This window comes from Colias philodice, chromosome 16 (genome assembly GCF_061535455.1).
Source record: "Colias philodice isolate Cphi_HAF_F1 chromosome 16, ilColPhil1 Martin Lab GWU primary, whole genome shotgun sequence".
Classification (NCBI taxonomy): Eukaryota; Metazoa; Arthropoda; class Insecta; order Lepidoptera; family Pieridae; genus Colias; species Colias philodice.
Window position 1 is genome coordinate 1,322,354 of NC_143101.1, and position 20,475 is coordinate 1,342,828.

At 32.9% G+C, this 20,475-nt stretch overlaps 1 protein-coding gene across 2 annotated transcripts; it reads right to left on the reverse strand.

Moving 5' to 3' along the window:
* Positions 1–215: 215 nt before the first annotated feature.
* On the reverse strand, positions 216–20,214 carry LOC149481429 (zwei Ig domain protein zig-8-like). Of its 2 annotated transcripts, none has more exons than XM_089705033.1 (7): positions 20,110–20,214; positions 15,930–16,105; positions 15,190–15,306; positions 13,427–13,520; positions 12,544–12,671; positions 2,536–2,704; positions 216–511 (listed from the first exon to the last, which is right to left on the reverse strand). In XM_089705033.1, the coding sequence occupies exons 1-7, from the start codon at positions 20,165–20,167 to the stop codon at positions 414–416; spliced, it is 840 nt and encodes a 279-aa protein (XP_089561159.1). In that variant the 5' UTR covers positions 20,168–20,214; the 3' UTR covers positions 216–413. The 2 variants fall into 2 exon arrangements, with proteins under 2 accessions (XP_089561159.1, XP_089561158.1); XM_089705032.1 differs by having other exon boundaries at positions 216–514.
* Positions 20,215–20,475: the final 261 nt, after the last annotated feature.

Genomic DNA, 20,475 nt, shown 5'->3' on the forward strand with positions numbered 1-20,475 from the left:
CAACTTTCAAAGTTATGCGGTTCTGAAAGTATAATAAATATAGCACATAATGTACCATTTTAATAATTGTGAATCTTTAGTCTTCTTAAATACTATAATAATTTATGAAATTATGTATATACCTTTTAGTATTCGTACATCGATATTTTTAAAGATTACATTTTATTGATGAACAAACTAATTGGTCATATCATACTTAACTTTAAAATGGCGAAGATATTACAAATAGTTTTTTTGTGATTATATAAAACGCTTACTAACCCTGGTTTAAATTATATATTAATCCTAAAATAAAACCAAATACAAACGGGCTGAAAAATAAGCTAATATTTCAATGTCAATTTTCTCTAGAAAAAAATGGTCTCGATCTATTGTGCCAGCCCTAAAATTAAAAATATTAGTTTATTTGAGTACTAGCAACCCATAAGGGCTACAATGACGCTGAGTAGGGCTGCCGACAGCGGGTACTGCAGGCGTAACTGACCCCCATGCTGCATTGCTGCTGGGTGCTCTCCTGAAACAAAGGGAAACTTAGAATATTCTGTACATATTATCTTTAGTGATTTTATGAGGTAAGTACCTAGGTATTAAAATGTAGTACTTTTCTAATGAAAACTTTTTGGGATCTGTTACGAAACTCTACCAGATGTTTTGTCTTATATTTTAGTAGCTGTTTTACCAGCAAAGCCCCGCTTCTACTGGACTTAGTGAATTGATAGCCTTTTTCTATAAATATACCATCTAACACTGAAATAATTTTTCAAATCAGACCAGTAGTTCCTGAGATTAGCGCATTCAATCAAACAACAAAAAACAAAATCTTCAGCTTTAAAATATTAGTAGTTTATATAATATTTATAAAAATATAGTTTAAAAAAATGAGAATTAAAACCACGATTGAAGTGAAATAAATTGATTGGCATTTGAAAACTAGAAGGGTAGACTGCCTCAAAGTAAATAATATAATATAAATCATGTGAATAAATGTAAATAAAATTAAACGAGCCATCTGTAAGTAAAAAACTCCGTGTTGTAAAACAAAACAGCGGCGAGGTGATATATTTTGAAATTCGTGAAACCTTATATTGCTGTATAGGTTGAACTTATTTACCAAAAGGAAATTTAAAACTAAACAAGAAAGGGCAGGTATATGGGTTTCAAATGTTTTCACTATCTAAAACTTATATACCGTAGATACCTTATTCTTGGCACAGCTTATTTTATCAAAAAACGGAATAAAAAGTGCAGGAACTACTATCTTTTCGTGCTACTATGGTTTAACAACCTATTTTCGAAAGAAAAAAAAGAACCATTCATTTCAACACACACAAACATACAACAATAACTTTACCTTTCTATAATAGTTCAAATCTTTTGACTATCCTAAACGTTTAGAACGTAGAAACCAGAAATACTATATCATGGGTCTTTTAGGAAGGAACCATTCTCGTGCAAGCGAGATTCAATGCGAACATAGTATGTGCTCCCAAAAGCAATTGGATTTTCCCTTTGCTTTCATCACGCAAATTGATTAATGTATAAGAGATGCACCTAAAAGCTGGAATTAGAGCTCGTTATTCTATATTGCAAATGAAATAATTAATATAGAAATGCGACGGTATAGTGGAAATAGTAGGGATATTTTGCTTGGATGTCTAGGTAATATTATGATTAGGATGGTAATTTTCTTTTTCGTCGTCTTGAATTTCATGGTATTCTTCATCTTTACATGCTTAAATTCTTATGAAATCAAACAAAACTATTTCAAAGAATATGAGACTTATTCCAATATATCTATAATATCATTTACCATTTCATCAGAAATTACAACGCTCTATGAAATATTAAGTTCCATGAAAACCAATATTAAAAACTTCGTCTAGAAAAAACAATTATCCAAATTAAACGAAAACATGTTCTAATACTATCGAACCAATCTAACATTTTACATGTGCGTTTAACAACTTGGAAACAAAAACTATAAAATTTTTATCGGCCGAAAGTTTCGTTTCGCGTTTATAGTCGGAATGAAATTCGCGTCAATTTACTGTGCATTTTTGGGAGCGATCCAGATGAAAGTTTTGCTATTGAAAGATTTGATACATATCATGAAAAAGTAATTACAATTAGTGTTGAATAATACTTTTGTGTGATCATATTATTATTGTAAAGTATATTTTTGAAATTCAAATTTAATTTGTGGTTGAAATTAAGTTGATAAGTCGATTGCTTTCTCGGTATTTGGCTGAATAATTTGTTCATTTACTTATGTAGGTAAATGCGAAAGTATGTAGCGATGTACAGATGATTTTTGCTATTCCTTATTACACCAAGATTTTATGTGAACATTATTTACCGGATATTATAAGACCTATACCGGTACTAATAATATAAAGCTGGAACTCTTTTTCGTTTATTTAAACGCGTTAATCTCAGAAACTACTGGGACAATTTCAAAAATTCTTTCAGCATTGAATATGTATGTGAAACCTTAGTGCTATAGGTAAAATTAAAAAGATAAAAAGCAAGTCTTACCACTAAGTACATGGACGAGAACAGATCTAGGGTTGGCGTTGGCTGGTGCGCAGGTGTACCGTCCTGAGTCAGAGCCTCTCGCCTTCTGCACCAGGAGGTGGGAGGTGGTCATCTCTCCCTTCTCGGTGATCACGGACACCCCACCGCGAGGGGAGTCGTAGTTTATCTCCTGGGGAAGAAGAAAAATTTAATACATATGGTCTACTTTCAGGATATGCTGGTCAAAAGAGAAGGATGTAAAATAACAATAAAGACTACCTACGGATTTTAATCGGGCTTAAAAACCATTAAAGTCTTTAATTTGTACATGTTTAATTCCTTCTTGCGTAAAATTAAACACAAGAAAATACTAAACAATAATACATATATACATAGTTTAAAAAACAAAAAAACACCCATTTACACTATACAATAAGTCATGAAGAAATTATTGTTTTATTGTCGATAGGGAAGCGCTTATTATAACAATTTTTATTACAGCAACATGTGTAACCCACATAAATTTTTTTAATTTTATCTTCTCTTATTGGATTAGCAGACCTTTATAAAATTATAACGCGTTTAGATAAAATTCACCGAACATAATATAATAATATATACATTCAATGAATAATCATTTTTAAACATAAGTCTATGATGAAAAAAAAATGTGTGCGTGTACACACGTAAGATGTGAAACTTCTTTATCACCTTATTTTTCAAAAATAATTTACTGTATATGCAACAATCACGCGTGGTAGGGATAAGAAAAAGATGGCGCGTTACGCAAAAATGTCACGCGTAACGAAAAAATGTTACACTAAATTTTTTTCCAACCCCGATAAAGAAGTTTCACTTCAAAAATGCATGATTTTGTGACAAATTTTAGCCTTGTAACTTTTTATATTAAATGCTTACATATTTTGGCTTATTTTTATCCGCAAACAACCCGAATATAACGAAAATAATGGGCAATTTCACGACTTGCTGATAAAGTCGTTGATATATATATTTATTATTAAATAAATACATTATTCATTGTTTTGTGTGTGTTAAATGTCAGATACGCTGAACAAAATAATATCCAGAAGTTGGGAAACTAACCCAACTCTGAATTATAAACTACGTTTATCGTTGTTGATCATGATGATATTTCGTAGTAGGCAGTTAAATAAATTATGCACGTTATAAATTAGAAAAGATACGAATTCACCATTTTCAAAAAAAGGAATCCACTCAATATAAATACATAAGCCTTATTTACTGAGGACGCTCTATTAAAATACCTTCTACAGCTTCCCATCAATTTTTAACTTAGATGATTTCAGAACTCAACCAAAATGATTTATTATATTGTAGCTATATTGATGTGATATTTATTTGTATTTTGTACTATGATTTAGATTCAATGTATTTAATGACATGTATATTTTAAAAAGAAATATTTTACTTGATCTATGAATTGTGCTAAATAATGTAATTTTTAATAATTTTTTTTTTATCCTCAATTGTGCTGTGTACATACAATTTGGCTGGCATTTTACCCCAACATGTGATTAAATTTGTGTATAATTATTAGTCAAATTTTCAGCTGTAATGTGTACCTATTTAAATAAATAAATAAATAAATAAAAAGCTGTAAACCTATTTCCGTACAATATTTTTCATAAAAATTACAAGATACATAAAGGGTACTTTTTATAAGAGGCTTATTTCTTTGGAAAATACTTCAGTAGCAGGCCCTTGTTGAAAAGGACATAAGTCATGGACGTATTTTTATTTGAAAAGGGTCTTGACGGCTCCACCTGGTATCTTGATAGGTTTTTACTAATATGTGTCTAGTTTTTGACCGACCATAGAGGTTGTTTATTGTTGCTTTTGTATGGAATGTTGGTCACAATGAAATTTTGGTCGGTGGAGTTATTTTTATGACAGGTAGGGTTTTAAGGGCAAGTAGGTTTTAGTTAATTTTAACTTTCTGTAATAAGCTTTTTAAGCTATTGCATAGCTTCTATCGCGGGCCTTGAGCGCGGGGACCGAATCCAGAAATTCCGTAACGAAAAAAACCTCTCCCCACTCCGACGAGCGCGGAGGTGTGGCTTGAAGGCACGCTATGCAATCTTTACCGCGGCAGTCCCCGAGTGCCACACGTCTTTTTTTATATTTATTATTACTTTACTAGTTATCAGTCAATGCATTCAAGCATTGTTAGGTGTACATTATTTTCTAACGAAATAATGGTTAATCAATAGTCTGAAGTAATATTATAAATTAATTTGTAAATTAATGTTATCTTCAAAACAATTTCGGATGAATCAATCTAATATTATATAATATAGTTAGAAAGGTAAAATAAATACCTATATTCATAAAACAACATTCTTTTGTAGTATTTAAAATGCCTTTAACATTTATTAACATTTATGCTAAATTTCTAAATATTTCTAACACAAGAGGCAACGAACACATACAACTCAAACCATATTTTCTTATTCCCTTAAAAGTCGTATAATATCTGAACATTGAAGATAAACCCCAAGTCATAAAATCAAAACAGTACCATTGCAGTGACGAGATATTTTCAAAATTTCTTAATATCCGGATCAGAAACGGAACATTTTGGCAATTTCCTGACTCGTAAGTCGTTTAATATTATGCACAAAAAGTTAGTGGTTCTTTTTTACTGTCTTGAAAAAATATATTGTACTAGCTTTCCACCCGCGGCATCGCCCGCGCAGTCAAAGAAAAACCCGCATAGTTCCCGTTCCCGTGGGATTTCCGGGATAAAACCTATCCTATATCCTTTCTCGGGTATCAAAATATCCCTATACCAAATTTCATGCAAATTGGTTCAGTAGTTAAGGCGTGATTGAGTAACAGATAGACAGAAAGAGTTACTTTCGCATTTGTTTGTGTATGGATTTTGTACTCTATTTGAGAAAATATGTATAAAAAATATATTAATTTGTTTGCGAGTAACATTTCCATGTTATTAGTCAATTGATTCATTCATTCAATTGTTTCTCTAATTTATCTTCAATCCAAATCCAAATAAAAACAAAAACAGAAAGGCGTAAGAACTATTAAAGATTATTCGCTTACGTAATAAAATTAAATCACGAAATAAATTTCGTCATAGCAAACTAATGCCGTCAAATATAACCTCATAAAATATGCTGCAATAGCAAAGTTTACAGATGGCTTCACGTACATTTCTTTCCACGAATACAAAAGAGTACGTACTTTATAGTAATAGGTTCATATCATACAGACCGCGATTCGTAAGCTATCCTCATTTCAATTTCACGCATGTATCACTGACTCAGAATCAATTTCTTGAAACACGTATTTGCAATGTTTTATATGAATACCTATCAATCTTTTATAGCTTTTGGATATCAATGTTCGAGTGGAATGGAGCCGATTCGACGTATGAAATGTCTTGGATGCATCTTTTATACGTTTGGTGATTGGTTTTGAAAAGGAGATTGAATGTGACGTTGAAACATTGGAAAAGGAATTGACGTCCAATAACGGTTATAAAATTGAAAACTTGCTATAGCAGAGATACATCTAAATGAATCATCATTATAACAATTTATTATTGTAGAGATTGAACTACGGGGCTAAAAAGTGACTTTTGGTGAAACATAATATTATGATAATATGAATTTTGATTCGAATGTTAAAAAGAGGCCATATGAATCATTTACCAGTTGAAAAAATAACTAATTATTTGAATTTTTTTGTTGCAAGGTCGTAAAATGACGAAGAAAATGGTCATCTTACAAAAAAAGGAATTGCTAAGAATCTGCTAGCAATTAGCAATTAGATGAATGTCAAATGTGTTCTTCTTAGCATAAACGAGATAAGACTCGATCTGTGTTGAAACAGAATGATAATATTGAAGTTGTTGTAATCAAATATATAACCAAAATACACGTGTTGAACCTTTCCCTTTCTGTAACAATGTTAACAGAAGTACAAACCGCATTTTAGGATATGGTTGCGTGTCCTATTATTCATGCTTATGTAAGTATCAGGTAAACTCAAACAGTTAGATATTCAAATACACTTCCTTTAGCATCATACCCTACATGCGTTATTAATTACCAGAGCCTCAGGACAAATGGCAGAAACGCTAAACAATAGAATCCGGTGTCGATACTAATTGATATAAGCTAGTTTTCCTAAGGTTTTGGTCACAGTACCAACGACGTCGACGACCACGACCAAAATTTCTATCCAACCGAAATTTTGTAAAATTGTTCAAAATATTAAAAATAAGATACTAAAATTTCCTGTCGTTCCGATACTTGGAAAAAAAATTCGAGATCGATGGATAAAAAAGGTTTTTCGAAGAAACGGTGGCTCGTGGCAGTTCGAAAAACAGTTTCTTCAGAGAAATTTTGGCAAGTATTTCTAGTTGTTAGAAGCACGTTTGAATCATCAAAATACATAGATAATATTTACCACCAGTTTGGAAAGCAGTTTCTACAAGGAAAAGCAACTCTGTAGTTGTTCTTGGTATAACATCAGTTTCTTTGATTCCTTTCCACTTTAAGAAAACAACGAATTCAAATGAGGAAGATAAGTTCATACAAATTATATTCATGCATTTTCAAATAAGACAATTATATTGAGGTATAATTAAAATATAATAATATGTAACTACCTACCTAATATTAAAATGCGAAATTAACTCAGTCTGTCTGTCTGTCGGTGTCTTCTAGTTACTTTAACCACCGAAACTATGAATTTTGATACAAATTTAGTTTACCAACTGAAAAAGGATATAGGACAGTTTTTAACCGGGAAATCCCACGGAAACATAGGGCAAGCTGCGGGCGGAAAGCTAGTCTGAATTTTACTAAATAATCAAGACTTTTAGTTGAATAACACTAGTAAAAGCAATGTTCATACTGAATATTGGCATCTGTCTTTTAAACTGGATTTATTGGGACTGCAGCTAGACACGTTTAAAATCGTTGAAATGTACGAATAAAATGGAGAATTTTTAAAGGTATGAATTCTAGCGAATGATGATCTGAGTGTTTGCTTAGTGCTATCAAAGAGGAACTAATGACAGCACTCTATTTTTCAATATTCTGATGCAAACGGCATACATTGATTTATAATGCAAAGTAACTAAATTAATAATGAAAATTTTCATATTGTACGAAAGTATATCTAAGTAATTAATGGAATCAGTGCGTATGTGTGTGTCTATGTGCAGTCTAATAAATTAATAAATTCAAAAACACCTACACTTAGGCTGTAATGTGTTAAATGAAGAAGTGAATTTATCTTCACCAAAAATTCAAATCCGTTAAGATTATTTCGTGAAACTTGAAAACATCATCTTGATCAAAGAAACAGGACTACTAAGGCTTAAAACTTAAATATAATATTTGACGGAAGAAGGGCCCCAAAGGCTATTTTTAAACAGAGTGACGTCAGCGATTCTGACGTCACCATCATCAGAGCAGACGCTCATACTCGGAGTAGAACGCCCGTGGGTATTTTTACTGCCTTTTTTATTTCACGTCGAAATTACTAATTTTAGAGAGAGCTCCGAACGCTCCAACGGCCGGCGAGTGAATGTGCTCTGTGCCGTCGGTCGCTCGTATTTAAAGCAAACAATGACTCACAAGAATTAGTTTGAGTGTTGCCACTCGAATTTTTACAATGAATTTTCATCAGTTTTAACAAACATTAATTATTTCGTTAATTTAATTATTTCATTAGTGGTTGATTAATGAATCAACCACTTATTTAAAAAGATCAAAGTAAACTTTAGCTAGTTTTAATTATTTAGTAGTTTGAGGGTAGTCGTTTATCGTCGTTGCGCCGACACGGCCATACTGACAGGCGGTGCGCGCTCTGCACCAGCCTCGTTGTAAATGTCTCGTTGTAAAAGCAGGTCACTAATGCGCTGGACCGACCAAGTGAAATCTGCTATAGGAATTTGTGTATCAGACTGCACCAGACAGTCTAGTAACAGGAAGACATGGCGGGAGATCGTGCGGAAAGCTGTGTCCACCTCCACAACCGATGTGGATGTCTCAACGTGACCACGACCACTTTGACAAGAGTGAATCGACAAAGAAGAAGAGAAAGATTCTCGGCGTATTTTGTGTCGGTTCTCGGAGAGTCTCGTAGTTTCTCGGAGGTTCTCGAAGGTTCTCGTAGATTTTAAGTCTAACACGGCCATATTGACAATCGTACGTCCTCGTACGCCTTTTCTCGTATTACAACACTACGGTAGTTCATCTCGGGATTTCAAAAACACACTGCCTCGGCCACACTGACCTTTCAGAATACTGAACACTCCACATGACAGAGACAGACCGTTCGCGTATCATGTGATCAACACCTACTCATTTGTGATATAGGCAGATTCTCGAAGGTTCTCGTAGATTTCTCGGAGGTTCTCGTAGATTTCTCGGAGGTTCTCGTAGATTTATGCTTATCACAAAGAGAGGCGCAGCTCAGATAACACACACAATTCCTTCGATGAACTACACTCCCGTTACAATAATCCACGTAACAAACTTTTACTTTACACAACGCACGAAAAAATACAAACGCCAGTATGCCGTTACAAAACTACGTAAACGTTAACATTTAAGAATAGAGAGCTTGAAATTCAATTTCAAGCCTTGAATTCTATCCAACTTCTGATGACGGAAGAAGGGCCCGAAGGCTATTTTTAAAAGAGTGACGCCAGCAATTCTGACGTCACCATCATCAGAGCAGGCGCTCATACTCCAAGTAGAACGCCTGTGGCCTGTGGGTATTTTTACTGCCTTTTTAATCTACGTGGAAATTATAGAGAGAGGTCCGAACGCTCCAACGGCCGGCGAGTGAATGTGCTCTGTGCCGTCGGTCGCTCGTATTTAAAGCAAACAATGACTCACAAGAATTAGTTTGAGTGTTGCCACTCGAATTTTTACAATGAATTTTCATCAGTTTTAACAAACATTAATTATTTCGTTAATTTAATTATTTCATTAGTGGTTGATTAATGAATCAACCACTTATTTAAAAAGATCAAAGTAAACTTTAGCTAGTTTTAATTATTTAGTAGTTTGAGGGTAGTCGTTTATCGTCGTTGCGCCGACATATTATTAAAGGCATGAATACAGAACTTGAAACTTGAAAACATCATCTTGATCAAAGAAACAGGACTACTAAGGCTTAAAACTTAAATATAATATTATTAAAGGCATGAATACAGAACTTATCTTCACTTATCTTCACTTCAGATGTGAATTTATCTTCACCAAAAATTCAAATCCGTTAAGATTATTTCGTGAAACTTGAAAACATCATCTTGATCAAAGAAACAGGACTACTAAGGCTTAAAACTTAAATATAATATTATTAAAGGCATGAATACAGAACCTATTGGCGATGTTCCCGTAATAGCTAGCGCAAATGAGCGAAAGCAGTTCAAACAAAGTTTAATAGAGCGGTCGCGCGTGGGTCGTCGATTGGCATGTAATGAATATACTGGATGTGTAACCTATATAGTTAATTATAGAGTTACTTGATGGAACGATGGAGAGGATGATTTGTGTGTGTTTAATGATGCCCTTAGATTAATTATAAGGATCTAGGAAGATCTTAAATATGGGTAATATTCGAAAAGTTAGGGAGATAAATAAAAGAAAGAAGTTAACAAACTGGAAATTTAACCTATAAGTATACCTAGGTAGTTGATTGGATGAAATTAAGTGGTTGTAGTCGGTAAAAATGTGATTACAAATACATTGAAATACATGGATTTTGAAGAGTAAGTAATATGAACATTGAAGCAGGAAGTAGAATTACTTAACCTATATAGTTAATATATGTTGTATGTTGATGTACTTAACAACGATGTTTAATAACAACGAACCTGATATAAAACGATGATTCATGTTTGGTTAATGATGCTTTAAGAATGGTTGGTAAAATTGTAAGGAAAATTTGGAATTGAGATTTAAGATTAACGAAGTTCTAAAAACTAAAATATATTGGTTGAATCCTACATTCTGACTGTAACAATTCTCATTCCTCTTAAATACATATAAGAAGACAACACAGTGCGTAATGAATAGAACGGGTTATTATAGAACAGATAGGAAATTATTATTGTAATAGAAAATATTTTCACGTAAATAATTTTTGATGATTTAAACATAGTTAAATCTTCCTTCTCCGAATAATAACAAGGTTATTCCGCCATCAAACGGTGCCATAAATATTATGTTGTTATTTCTTGTAAAATATTTCACGTATAATTTTATTCTGGGAATGTTTAAAAGCAGACATTTGTACAGAATTCAGATAACTCGTAAAATCTTTATTGAAACGCCAGGGAAAGCTTAAGTATGATGCAGGCAAACTTGAGTCGACATTTTGTTCTCGAATATTCTGGAAAAATTCTGGAGAACAGCAAAGAGATTACATGGCGAGATTGAGACTATATTTTTGACTGCGACATAAAAAAGATAATGGCAATGTGATATTACGATATGCAGAACCGTGTATAAAACTTACCAGTAAAGAAAACTGCTGGGAAATATTATTTTAATCAGGTTTCTCATCTAGACACACAAAGGTAGCCTTATTTGATATGAATTTCAAAGTTGAATCGAATGTGATGGGACTGTTTTCCAGAATTTTTAGTTCTACTAGAAACAATTTTCAACAAACATTAGAATCTTCAAAATCATGTCCATCACCACAGATGTCACAAACATTTGCCTCAAAAGCGGCCTCTATCACCCAGACATGTTTAGGTATGTCAATATCACACGGCGACTTTAAAACTGGGCCATCAGTTGAACAATGGTGGAGGCATCAATTTTATTTCCTGGCAGACCAGTGAGGTCGTTTTGGCACCGTTTCAAGGGGGTAAATAAAAACGATGAAGCTTGCCGAAGGTTCTCGAGCTCTGATTGCGTAATTCTGTGGATGTATATCTTATCGACTTCCAGAAGTATATTTACGCGGAAGTTGTTTGAAATAAATCATGCACATTGGAAGAAAAGACAAGTTGTCTTTATTTACGACTGACTTTAATTTTTGTAGGTTAAACAGCAATTGTATCTACTAGTGTTATTTAACTGCCTGTGATATTGATGTTAGAATGTACACCTTGGTTTTAGAAACCTCATACACAGGTAAATATGTAAACCAAATAAATTAACATGTTTATAAGATGATTTTCTTTCTAGCCTTTTTTTTTTCTCGTACATAAATAAACTACTATTTTCCAATAACCCGGATATCGAGATACATCATAAGAGCGGATACGCGCCAAAATTTATTGATACAAATGCTTCTAAGGTACGATAGGGATCATAGCACAAAGGAAAATGGAAAGGCTTGGGCATCTTTTGGCTTAAATACAAACAATGTATAATATAAGCTATAACTACCTTCATTTTTGATATTAGATGCTAGCTTATGGATTAGGTAATATTATGTTATTAATATTATGTTACCTAAGAGAAATATTATATGCATTATATGTTTTAGGTACCGAGTTGATTAGTGGCAAAAAGTAACAATAAAAAAATATATAGAGATAAAAGCAACTTAGCAGTTTTTAATTAACATATCTTTACGTCGAATCTTTACTAGCTTTGTACATATTACATTACATGGTCACTTATTTATTACTGTAAATCTTTAGTTAGATCATAATATCACACTATATTTTGGATTCATTTTATTATTTTTTTCATGTATAGATAACATAATGTACTCGTGTTGTCTATCATTTCGACCATAATATATTACGTTTTATTTTCTCACATTTCTACCATAATATTTCAGTAAGTACCTACTGTTTCTTTGGACATCATGGATGGACAAAATGATTTGTGAACTTTCAGGGGTCACCACTGTGAAGGAAGGAAGGTGGAATTTCTCCATCTGGCCGGTCGTTAAGGCCCCGTTGAATGATGCTTGGAAAGTTGCATATAATATGCTCTGTAGCGAAAAAAATTCAGATCGAGGTGTCGCTACACTTACCTCATCATTATGCGTCCACCGTATTGCTGGTGGCGGTTCCGGCGAGTGCTGCACCACGCAGGTCAGGTTGATCGTGCTTTCGGTGTTTATGAACAGCTCTGGTCCTCCGAGGATGGTTGTGAGTGGCTCTGTGGATATTGGCTTGGTTAAAAGACATGTAAGTTCCTTTGCTTGCATGGAATGGTTGGTATTTGAAGTGTAATGCAATAAAAAAATATTTAAGTTCACGTCAGTTGAATAATTTCAATACTCATACTTAAAGTGGATTTTCATGAAGCATCAATTTTTTTATTTATTTTATTAGCAATTTCAATTACCTATATGCTGATTCAAGAAGGTATTCAATTAGAGATTGAAAAGTTTGAATACAATACAACAGAAAAGTTTGTAAGATAACACGTCTATATTTCTTCATACGATACAGTATTGTATGATTAAACTTATGAACAGTTTTAAAGTAGTATAAAGAGATAAGAAAAAACATTCAAGAGTGAACAAAATTGCTCGAACATTATCTTGTTTGGAACTGCCAGCGTGTTAATATTTGGGGTTTATTAAAAATAAATAAATATTTCAGGACAATTTTCAAACACGGCTGACGGCACGATCTGATCCCATACTAAGCTTTCGCTTGTGTTATGGAAACTAGATGGCAGATAAATAGACGTATATTATTTTAAATAAATACTTATATAGATAATCAATACCCAGACACAGAGCAAACATCTATGTTCATCACACAAATATTTGCCCCGGGTGGAAATCGAACCCACGACGTTTGCCTTGGAAGGCAGGGTCACTACCAACGCCAATCGGTCAGTCAAGTAAGTCGCTATAATATTATAGTAAATTTAATGTTTATAATTGCTGATATATTACTAACCCACAACAGAGAGGTACATCCGATGACCAATAGGGGGAGTGGTGCCCACTTGGCACTCGTAGATCCCAGAATCTCTTCTTTGTGGGAATCTTACCTGTGGAAATAATTTTTAATTAACCTTAAACTTCATTTTGAATATTTCATGTAAAAAATGAGCGTGTGTGCTGAGCACACGCGTCAGAAGTGAAACTTCTTTAGCAAGATTCAAAGATACCAAAATCGTCGCCTTACTCAATGACGTGACGGTATTGCCATGAAGCGAAATTTTACTCTCAACGCGCCTAAATAAGTTACACTTCAATAATTTGTTTTACAATAATCGTTATTAATGAGACCATATTCATCATATTTTATAGATATTTTATTATACACTAGCTGCTCCGCGCGGTTTCACCCCCGTGGCTCCACTCCTGTTGCCCGTAGGGTGATGAAAAATAGCCTATAACCTTCCTCGATAAATGGGCTATCTAACACCGAAAGAATTTTTGAAATCGGATCAGTAGTTCCCGAGATTAGTGCGTTCAAACAAACAAACAAACAAACAAACAAATTCTTCAGCTTTATAATATTAGTATAGATAATAGCGTCGTCCTTAAAAAATTTGGTATCAATCAAATGAATATTATTAGTTTAATTACTAAGTTTTCTAACAATAATGTTCATTTTACTGTTTCGTAAACTATTATGTAAGGGATAAGTGAAGTCCCATGTCCCCAAGTGGGGTAAAGGGCAGATGCATTATCCATACATCTGTTTCACTGATCGCCGATTTTCTTTAGGGACAAGTAGGTGATCAGCCTTCTGACCGAGACACTTTTTTTTTTCTTCGTCTCCACCGAGAATCGAACCCAGGACCCCTCGATTCTACGCTCATGCGTCAACCACTGTACCAAGGAGGCGGTCATGTAAGGGATATAAGTGGATTGATATAATTTATTGAGTTTGGATCAATTTAATATTCTATTTTTGATAGGCATCCGATTTTTATTCATGAACCAATCTGTCTCCAGGGTATTGTCAACTGAATTATTAAAATGAAAGTACATTATCATCTAAATTAAAGATAAAAACGTTTCCACGTGAATTACTTTATGACATAATTCGGTTTATAAATTGATTGATTCAGTATTTGGGTTCAGAAAAGTTGTGAGTGTAATGTCTACAACTATAATAACGAATACAATAAGTTAACATCAGTGTAATAAACAGTATTTATCTAGTTTCTGGTCGATTCTTAGATACAGAAACTTAATTCTGAATCGGTGGTAGGTTCATGGCTTTTATTGGAAATTCGTAGATTTAAGTTTTGTATAAAAGACAAGTACCTACCCGAAACTTAAAAAGGAAAACCAATTATAATTATTATACAACTTCCTTCAATTAATGAAATGATGAAATTTAAAAATTGATTGTATTAATATTAAATACGCATATTTAGATTATTAACAATTATTCCATTATAATCAATTTCTGTACAATGTAATTTTAGATAATTTTGGATGGATGTAATTTTTTTTCTTTCCTCATTTACAAAAAAAAAATTGGTTGTCTGTAAAGTCGGTTTACTGACGATAGTTGAACGTGACAACGTCCGATTGTGCTTCTTTGTCGCTCGTTCCGCGCTCTCGCTTGTACATCAAGCCTTACATGGAACGCCTCAGAGCGAGATAACGCCGCATGAGTCATGTTTTTTCGTGCGTGCAGCCGCTCTATCGAATTATAAGACGTTGTCACGTCAATAAAACCATAGCTAGTGTACTCACTTTCAGTATCCAGTCCTCGGTGTGAGGATTGTGAACACTGATGAACCTCTGGTCGGAGGTGTACGTCATCCGCCCAGATGTTAGGAGATGGATGTCACGGTGCCTTATCCATGATACCTAGAAGAATAATGTTTGTTTATAATTTTGTTATTTTGTGTAATAATGTTCATGTCCGTGTCTGTTCTTTGACATGACGTGAGAGAAAACTTTGACTTCTGATGCAACTCAAACTCATCACAATAAAATTTAAAAAAGTCGATAAAATTAAAAGTGAATTGTTATATTATGCTCTTTTTTACTTTGAGTCATAAAATATAATATTTTCAAAATCAACACCACTTTTTACTACATATTGGTAAAAAATTAAAGATTCGATTACAATGTTCGAGTACAACTTAAAGCTTAATCTTCTATCCTGAAAGTATGACAAAAACATATTTTTATTTCATTATTTTGTTTTATATTTTTGTTAAATTGTCTCTGTCATCCACGCTGCAAAAGAGACGAAGTCTTTTATATTAACTAATAATAATTATTATTAATAACTAGCGGTCCGCCCCGGCTTCGCCTGGGGTCCATGTTTACGTTTTCTCTACATAAGAACCATCCTCGTACTTCAAGGAATATAATAAAAAAAGAATTATCGAAATCGGTTCAGCCGTTCTCGAGTTATGCGCTTACCAACACATTTTGCGATTCATTTTTATATATAAGATTAATGTCTACTGTTCACTACGTACCGTTCTGTTCCCAAGATTATGGACCCTACAATTAAGTTGTGCTGTCTTCCCCACTAAGGCAGTGACATTTTTAGAGTACGCCACGTCGAAGTAGGGACCTCTCTGCGCCAGGCCGAGCTCCACGTCACTGTACCCATCTTGCATGTCGGTCAGGCCGTTCGTGTTGTCTGTACAACCTGTGGACATTTAAAAACGTCTGTATTTTTTTGTATTTGTATAAGAGTTTTTATAGTAACATTTTGAGTCAAAAACACATGATTGTGATAGCACTAGAAATTATAAACTATTTATAATTATGGCATCATCATTATCATCGTCATAAAATGATCATACTCAGTAGGCAATAAAAAAATAAGCCTATGTTATTCAAATGGAATATTTATAAAATCGGTTTAATAGTTTTTAAGCTCAATCGTAACAAACAAACAAATGAAAAAAAAAATATCTCTTTCAACACTAGGAAATTCACGAGCTGTTAAAATAAACTATCTATATCAAGTCTTTCATATCCATGTATTTGTAAAAAATACTGTTATAATAAAAGGAGAAATGCATGCAATCTCTTTGAGAGCATAATGAAAACTACCGTATGTAATTAATTCCATTATCGTCTCTGTTTTTCTAACCAGAGACGTGGCAATTAAAATCCAATTTATTTCATACGAAGTAAAAACTCTTTCTCATTATAAAAACAGTATTTCCAGAATATTATTACATGTTTTAAATGAAAACTCTATTAATAATACGAGAATGAAATCGATCAAATTTTTATGTCGTAATCAATAATCATAACGGAGTCTCTTGTTTAACTATATTGTTATATTATATACTTGTTATATTATGTTCAACTTAAAGATTTTTTTTATTTAGTATATCTATACTAATATTGTAAAGCTGAAGAGTTTGTTTGAACGCGCTAATCTCAGGAACTACTGGTCCGATTTGAAAAATTATTTCGGTGTTAGATAGCCCATTCATCGAGGAAGGCTATAGGCTATATATCATCACACTAGACCAACAAGAGCGGAGCCACGCGGGTGAAACCGCGGAGCGCAGCTAGCATATAATATTCCTTAGCCTTATTTAATATTTTAATATTTATATAATACTTTAATCTGTATTTTCACAAAAAACATAATTGACATTTACGAACGGATTTTATCGGATTTTAACGCCTTTTTTTATAGGTTGAATGATTCGAGACGAAAGATTTTTCACAGAGGCCTTAATAAACTCAATTACTTTCCAGCCATACATATAAATACGTATAAATTATACAGTATATAGTAGATAGTACATATAATTAATTATAACAAATTGTTAACAATCCATTACGCTTTGATGTCGAAGCGAATATTAATTTATTAACATACAGTGTTTAGTTTAATCAAAAGTTAAACAGAATACGTAATTGGGGCTTTGTTATATTGTACGTTTTTCAGAATTGCTTAAAGCAGAAATCGCCATTGTTTTACGTTCAGCTCGATGATAAACCCCTATAATATAGCAGAGTATTCGTTTTATTTTAGTTTAATAACGTAAGAGATTACAATTAACACGATGCGAAGAAATAAAAACCGCGCCCAGTCAATTTTCTGATTTTCAAATTTTGTATTTTTTAAAAATAAAATCTTATTCAATTTGATACAATTGGAACAGATCAGGTAATATGTAATATTAATTAATTGGTAATTCCAAGACGAATTACACACATATTTGATGAATACACATATTTTTATGTTGTCATTGATAAAATTAAATATTGTGAGCCAAAACATGTACTTAATATACAGTTTGTCAGTTACGCTACATATTAAGATAGATTAGTGAATATTTTAGGCATCTAAAATTATAATTAGGCATTGAATAATTTACTTAATGCTCTATTTTTTGCGCCCTTTTGCACGCCTCATAAGCGAAGCGTTGAGGTGGGTACTACTGTCACTTCGCGCAAAACATCTGATTTTTCAAACTTAAAATGTCTTTATGTATCATACATTGCACTTGTAAGATAATACATACACACACATATTAAGAAAAAACACTATTTTTAACGTTCATGATATTTTTGATGTCATTTTTGTTATTTAAACTAGTTAAAAAACAGTTTAAAAAAGTTCTGTCTTGGACGTCCGTGTGTCTGTATGTGCGGATCCTTTTTCTTGTTAACACGATAGCGACCGAAATACTTTACTAATCGAGTCTTTTTTTATCTCTTACGCTTGAGTATGCTCAGGAATAGAACCCTTTCATTTTTCAGGGTCTGATTCGATGTGGTTTAATTGTTATTAAATAAACAAAAATAATAATTAATAAATAATTATTAAAAAAAAATTATGAGGCGTGCACTTTTGGATTTTCCAAATTATTTATATTTATGTTAATAATTTACTAGACACACAGAAACAAGATACTCAGTAGTTTAGTAACATTATTAAAATTTATAACAACAAAGATTTAGAAAATAAAATACAAAATATAACTTCTCCATACACTCATAGAGGACTTCATTATAATAAAATAAACAAATAAAAAAATATGACAACGCATTTAGGTTACATAAAAAACAAAAATATATCTCTATTCTATATGTTTATGTACACAATGTTTTCGTTTAATTAATGAGGTAAAAATCTAGAAAAATCTACCTCAGATATTTTTGTTATCTCTAGAGATTGTACAATGTACATCCCTTGTAAATACAACTCAAAGAGATTCCACACTGTTTGAATTGTAATGCAAACATTAACTTTAGTAGTATAATAACAGAGTTAAGAGTTGTCTGTACATAGCTTAGTTCGTAACAAAATTTTAGTATTTGTAGAAATTATAGAGACGACTATTTTGTTGGATTTTGTGTTTTTTTGTACAGTAAATATTCTTGAATAAGATGGTATATTATTTGTATTACTAGATTTCTGCCCGCGGCTTCGCCCGCGTTTTCAAAGGAAAACCCGCATAGTTCCCGTTCCCGTGGGATTTCCGGGATAAAACCTATCCTATGTTAACATCCAAGTTACCCTCTATATGTGTGCTAAATTTCATTGTAATCGGTTCAGTAGTTTTTACGTGAAAGATTAACAAACATCCATACAAACTTTCGCCTTTATAATAGTATTAAGATTAAGATTTCACTGTAATTGGACCTTAACAGAACAATTTTTCAAATAAAAAAGTTATATTGAACTACGTTTCCTACATTTTTCTGTAAAATTCAGTTCGTATTTCGGGCCTGTTTCAGTTTAAAAAGTTATGGTTTTTAAAAAAGTGACAATAAACGCCATGAGATGTGAATAACGCAGTGAGAATCGGGCAAGCATATAGACCATTTAGAGCGAGCGCGCACGAGCAACTTTGTCTCCGCAACTATTTTGTCTCCGCAACTATTTTGTCTCTTCACCCATGGGCTAGTATGAAAGTGCGCGCACGTAGCGACGCAACTCCCCATACAAACTGATGGGAGAGACAAAATAGTTGCGGAGACAAAGTTGCTCGTGCGCGCTCGCTCTTATATATACAGTCAGTTCGTCTGTCTAATATATTTTTTTCTACACTCGTAAAGGCGTTCTAGCGAAGCGAAGCGAAAAGCCATAAAGAGCGACATCAAAACAGAAAACTTAATACAAGTGAATCGCACCATTACGACAAACTCGGACTTTAATCTGAATTTAAAATAATGCAGAGATTTAAAAACAACTTTATACGAAATCTGAGATCAGTTAAATCCGAGCTGGATTACATCGTGACCACTTTAATCAAGACCTTCCATTATATAGAATGACTTCCAAAATTTCGATGTTAGATGGAAAAATTCATAATGGTTGCGTGACTTTGAATGCTTTTGTGAATCCGTGGCGGAAATTAAAGATAAATGTTCGAGTATTTGTGCGTTATGGATATTAAAACTAATGTTCGTGGATTACATGATTATTTGGAAAATGAATGCTATTTACTAAAGTCTGCCTAATGTAGATGTAGGCAGAGTTTTGCGTTGGACAATTTTGACCGTGATTGTGAGTTTTGTTGTTTATTTAACGCCAATGAAAAACCTAGATATTCTTCTACAAGCATTTTATTTGCTTACTAGGAGTGTTCCAATCACAAATTTGTTTAAGACCTAATGTAAAAGAAAGAAAAAAATAATTTGAATTTGTATTTGAAGTAAATTAAATAAACTTACCAGTCTTTGTGACCAAAGCAAGGGCGCCTAACGCTCCGAACAGGAGACCCACCGCCATCTCTACTGCCCTTTACTCATTCTTCAGGCGCAATGAAGATTCGTATCTGGAAAGAAAGAAATACAAATTTAATTAGTTTACCGATAATCTATACTAATATTATAATGAGGAAAGGTTTGTAATTATGTATGTATGTATGTATGGTTTTCACGCATAAACTACTGGACCGATTTTAAAAATTCTTTCACCATTAGAAAGCTGCATCTTCACTGAGCAACATAGGCTATATTGCATTTTCAAAAAAAAATAGAGATCCTTACCAAAAATGCAATACTGTAACCCAAGGTGTAAAAAAATCCTTAATAAAA

Bases quoted from the DNA above. Each gene is read 5' to 3' on its own strand.
- LOC149481429 (XM_089705032.1), bottom strand. From the start codon at position 20,167: ATGGCGGTGGGTCTCCTGTTCGGAGCGTTAGGCGCCCTTGCTTTGGTC. The intron at 16,106-20,109 runs GTAAGTTTATTT...AAATGTCCACAG, and splicing joins TGCTTTGGTCACAAAGACTG to GTTGTACAGACAACACGAAC. The intron at 13,521-15,189 runs GTGAGTACACTA...TTATTTCCACAG, and splicing joins CCGAGGACTGGATACTGAAA to GTAAGATTCCCACAAAGAAG.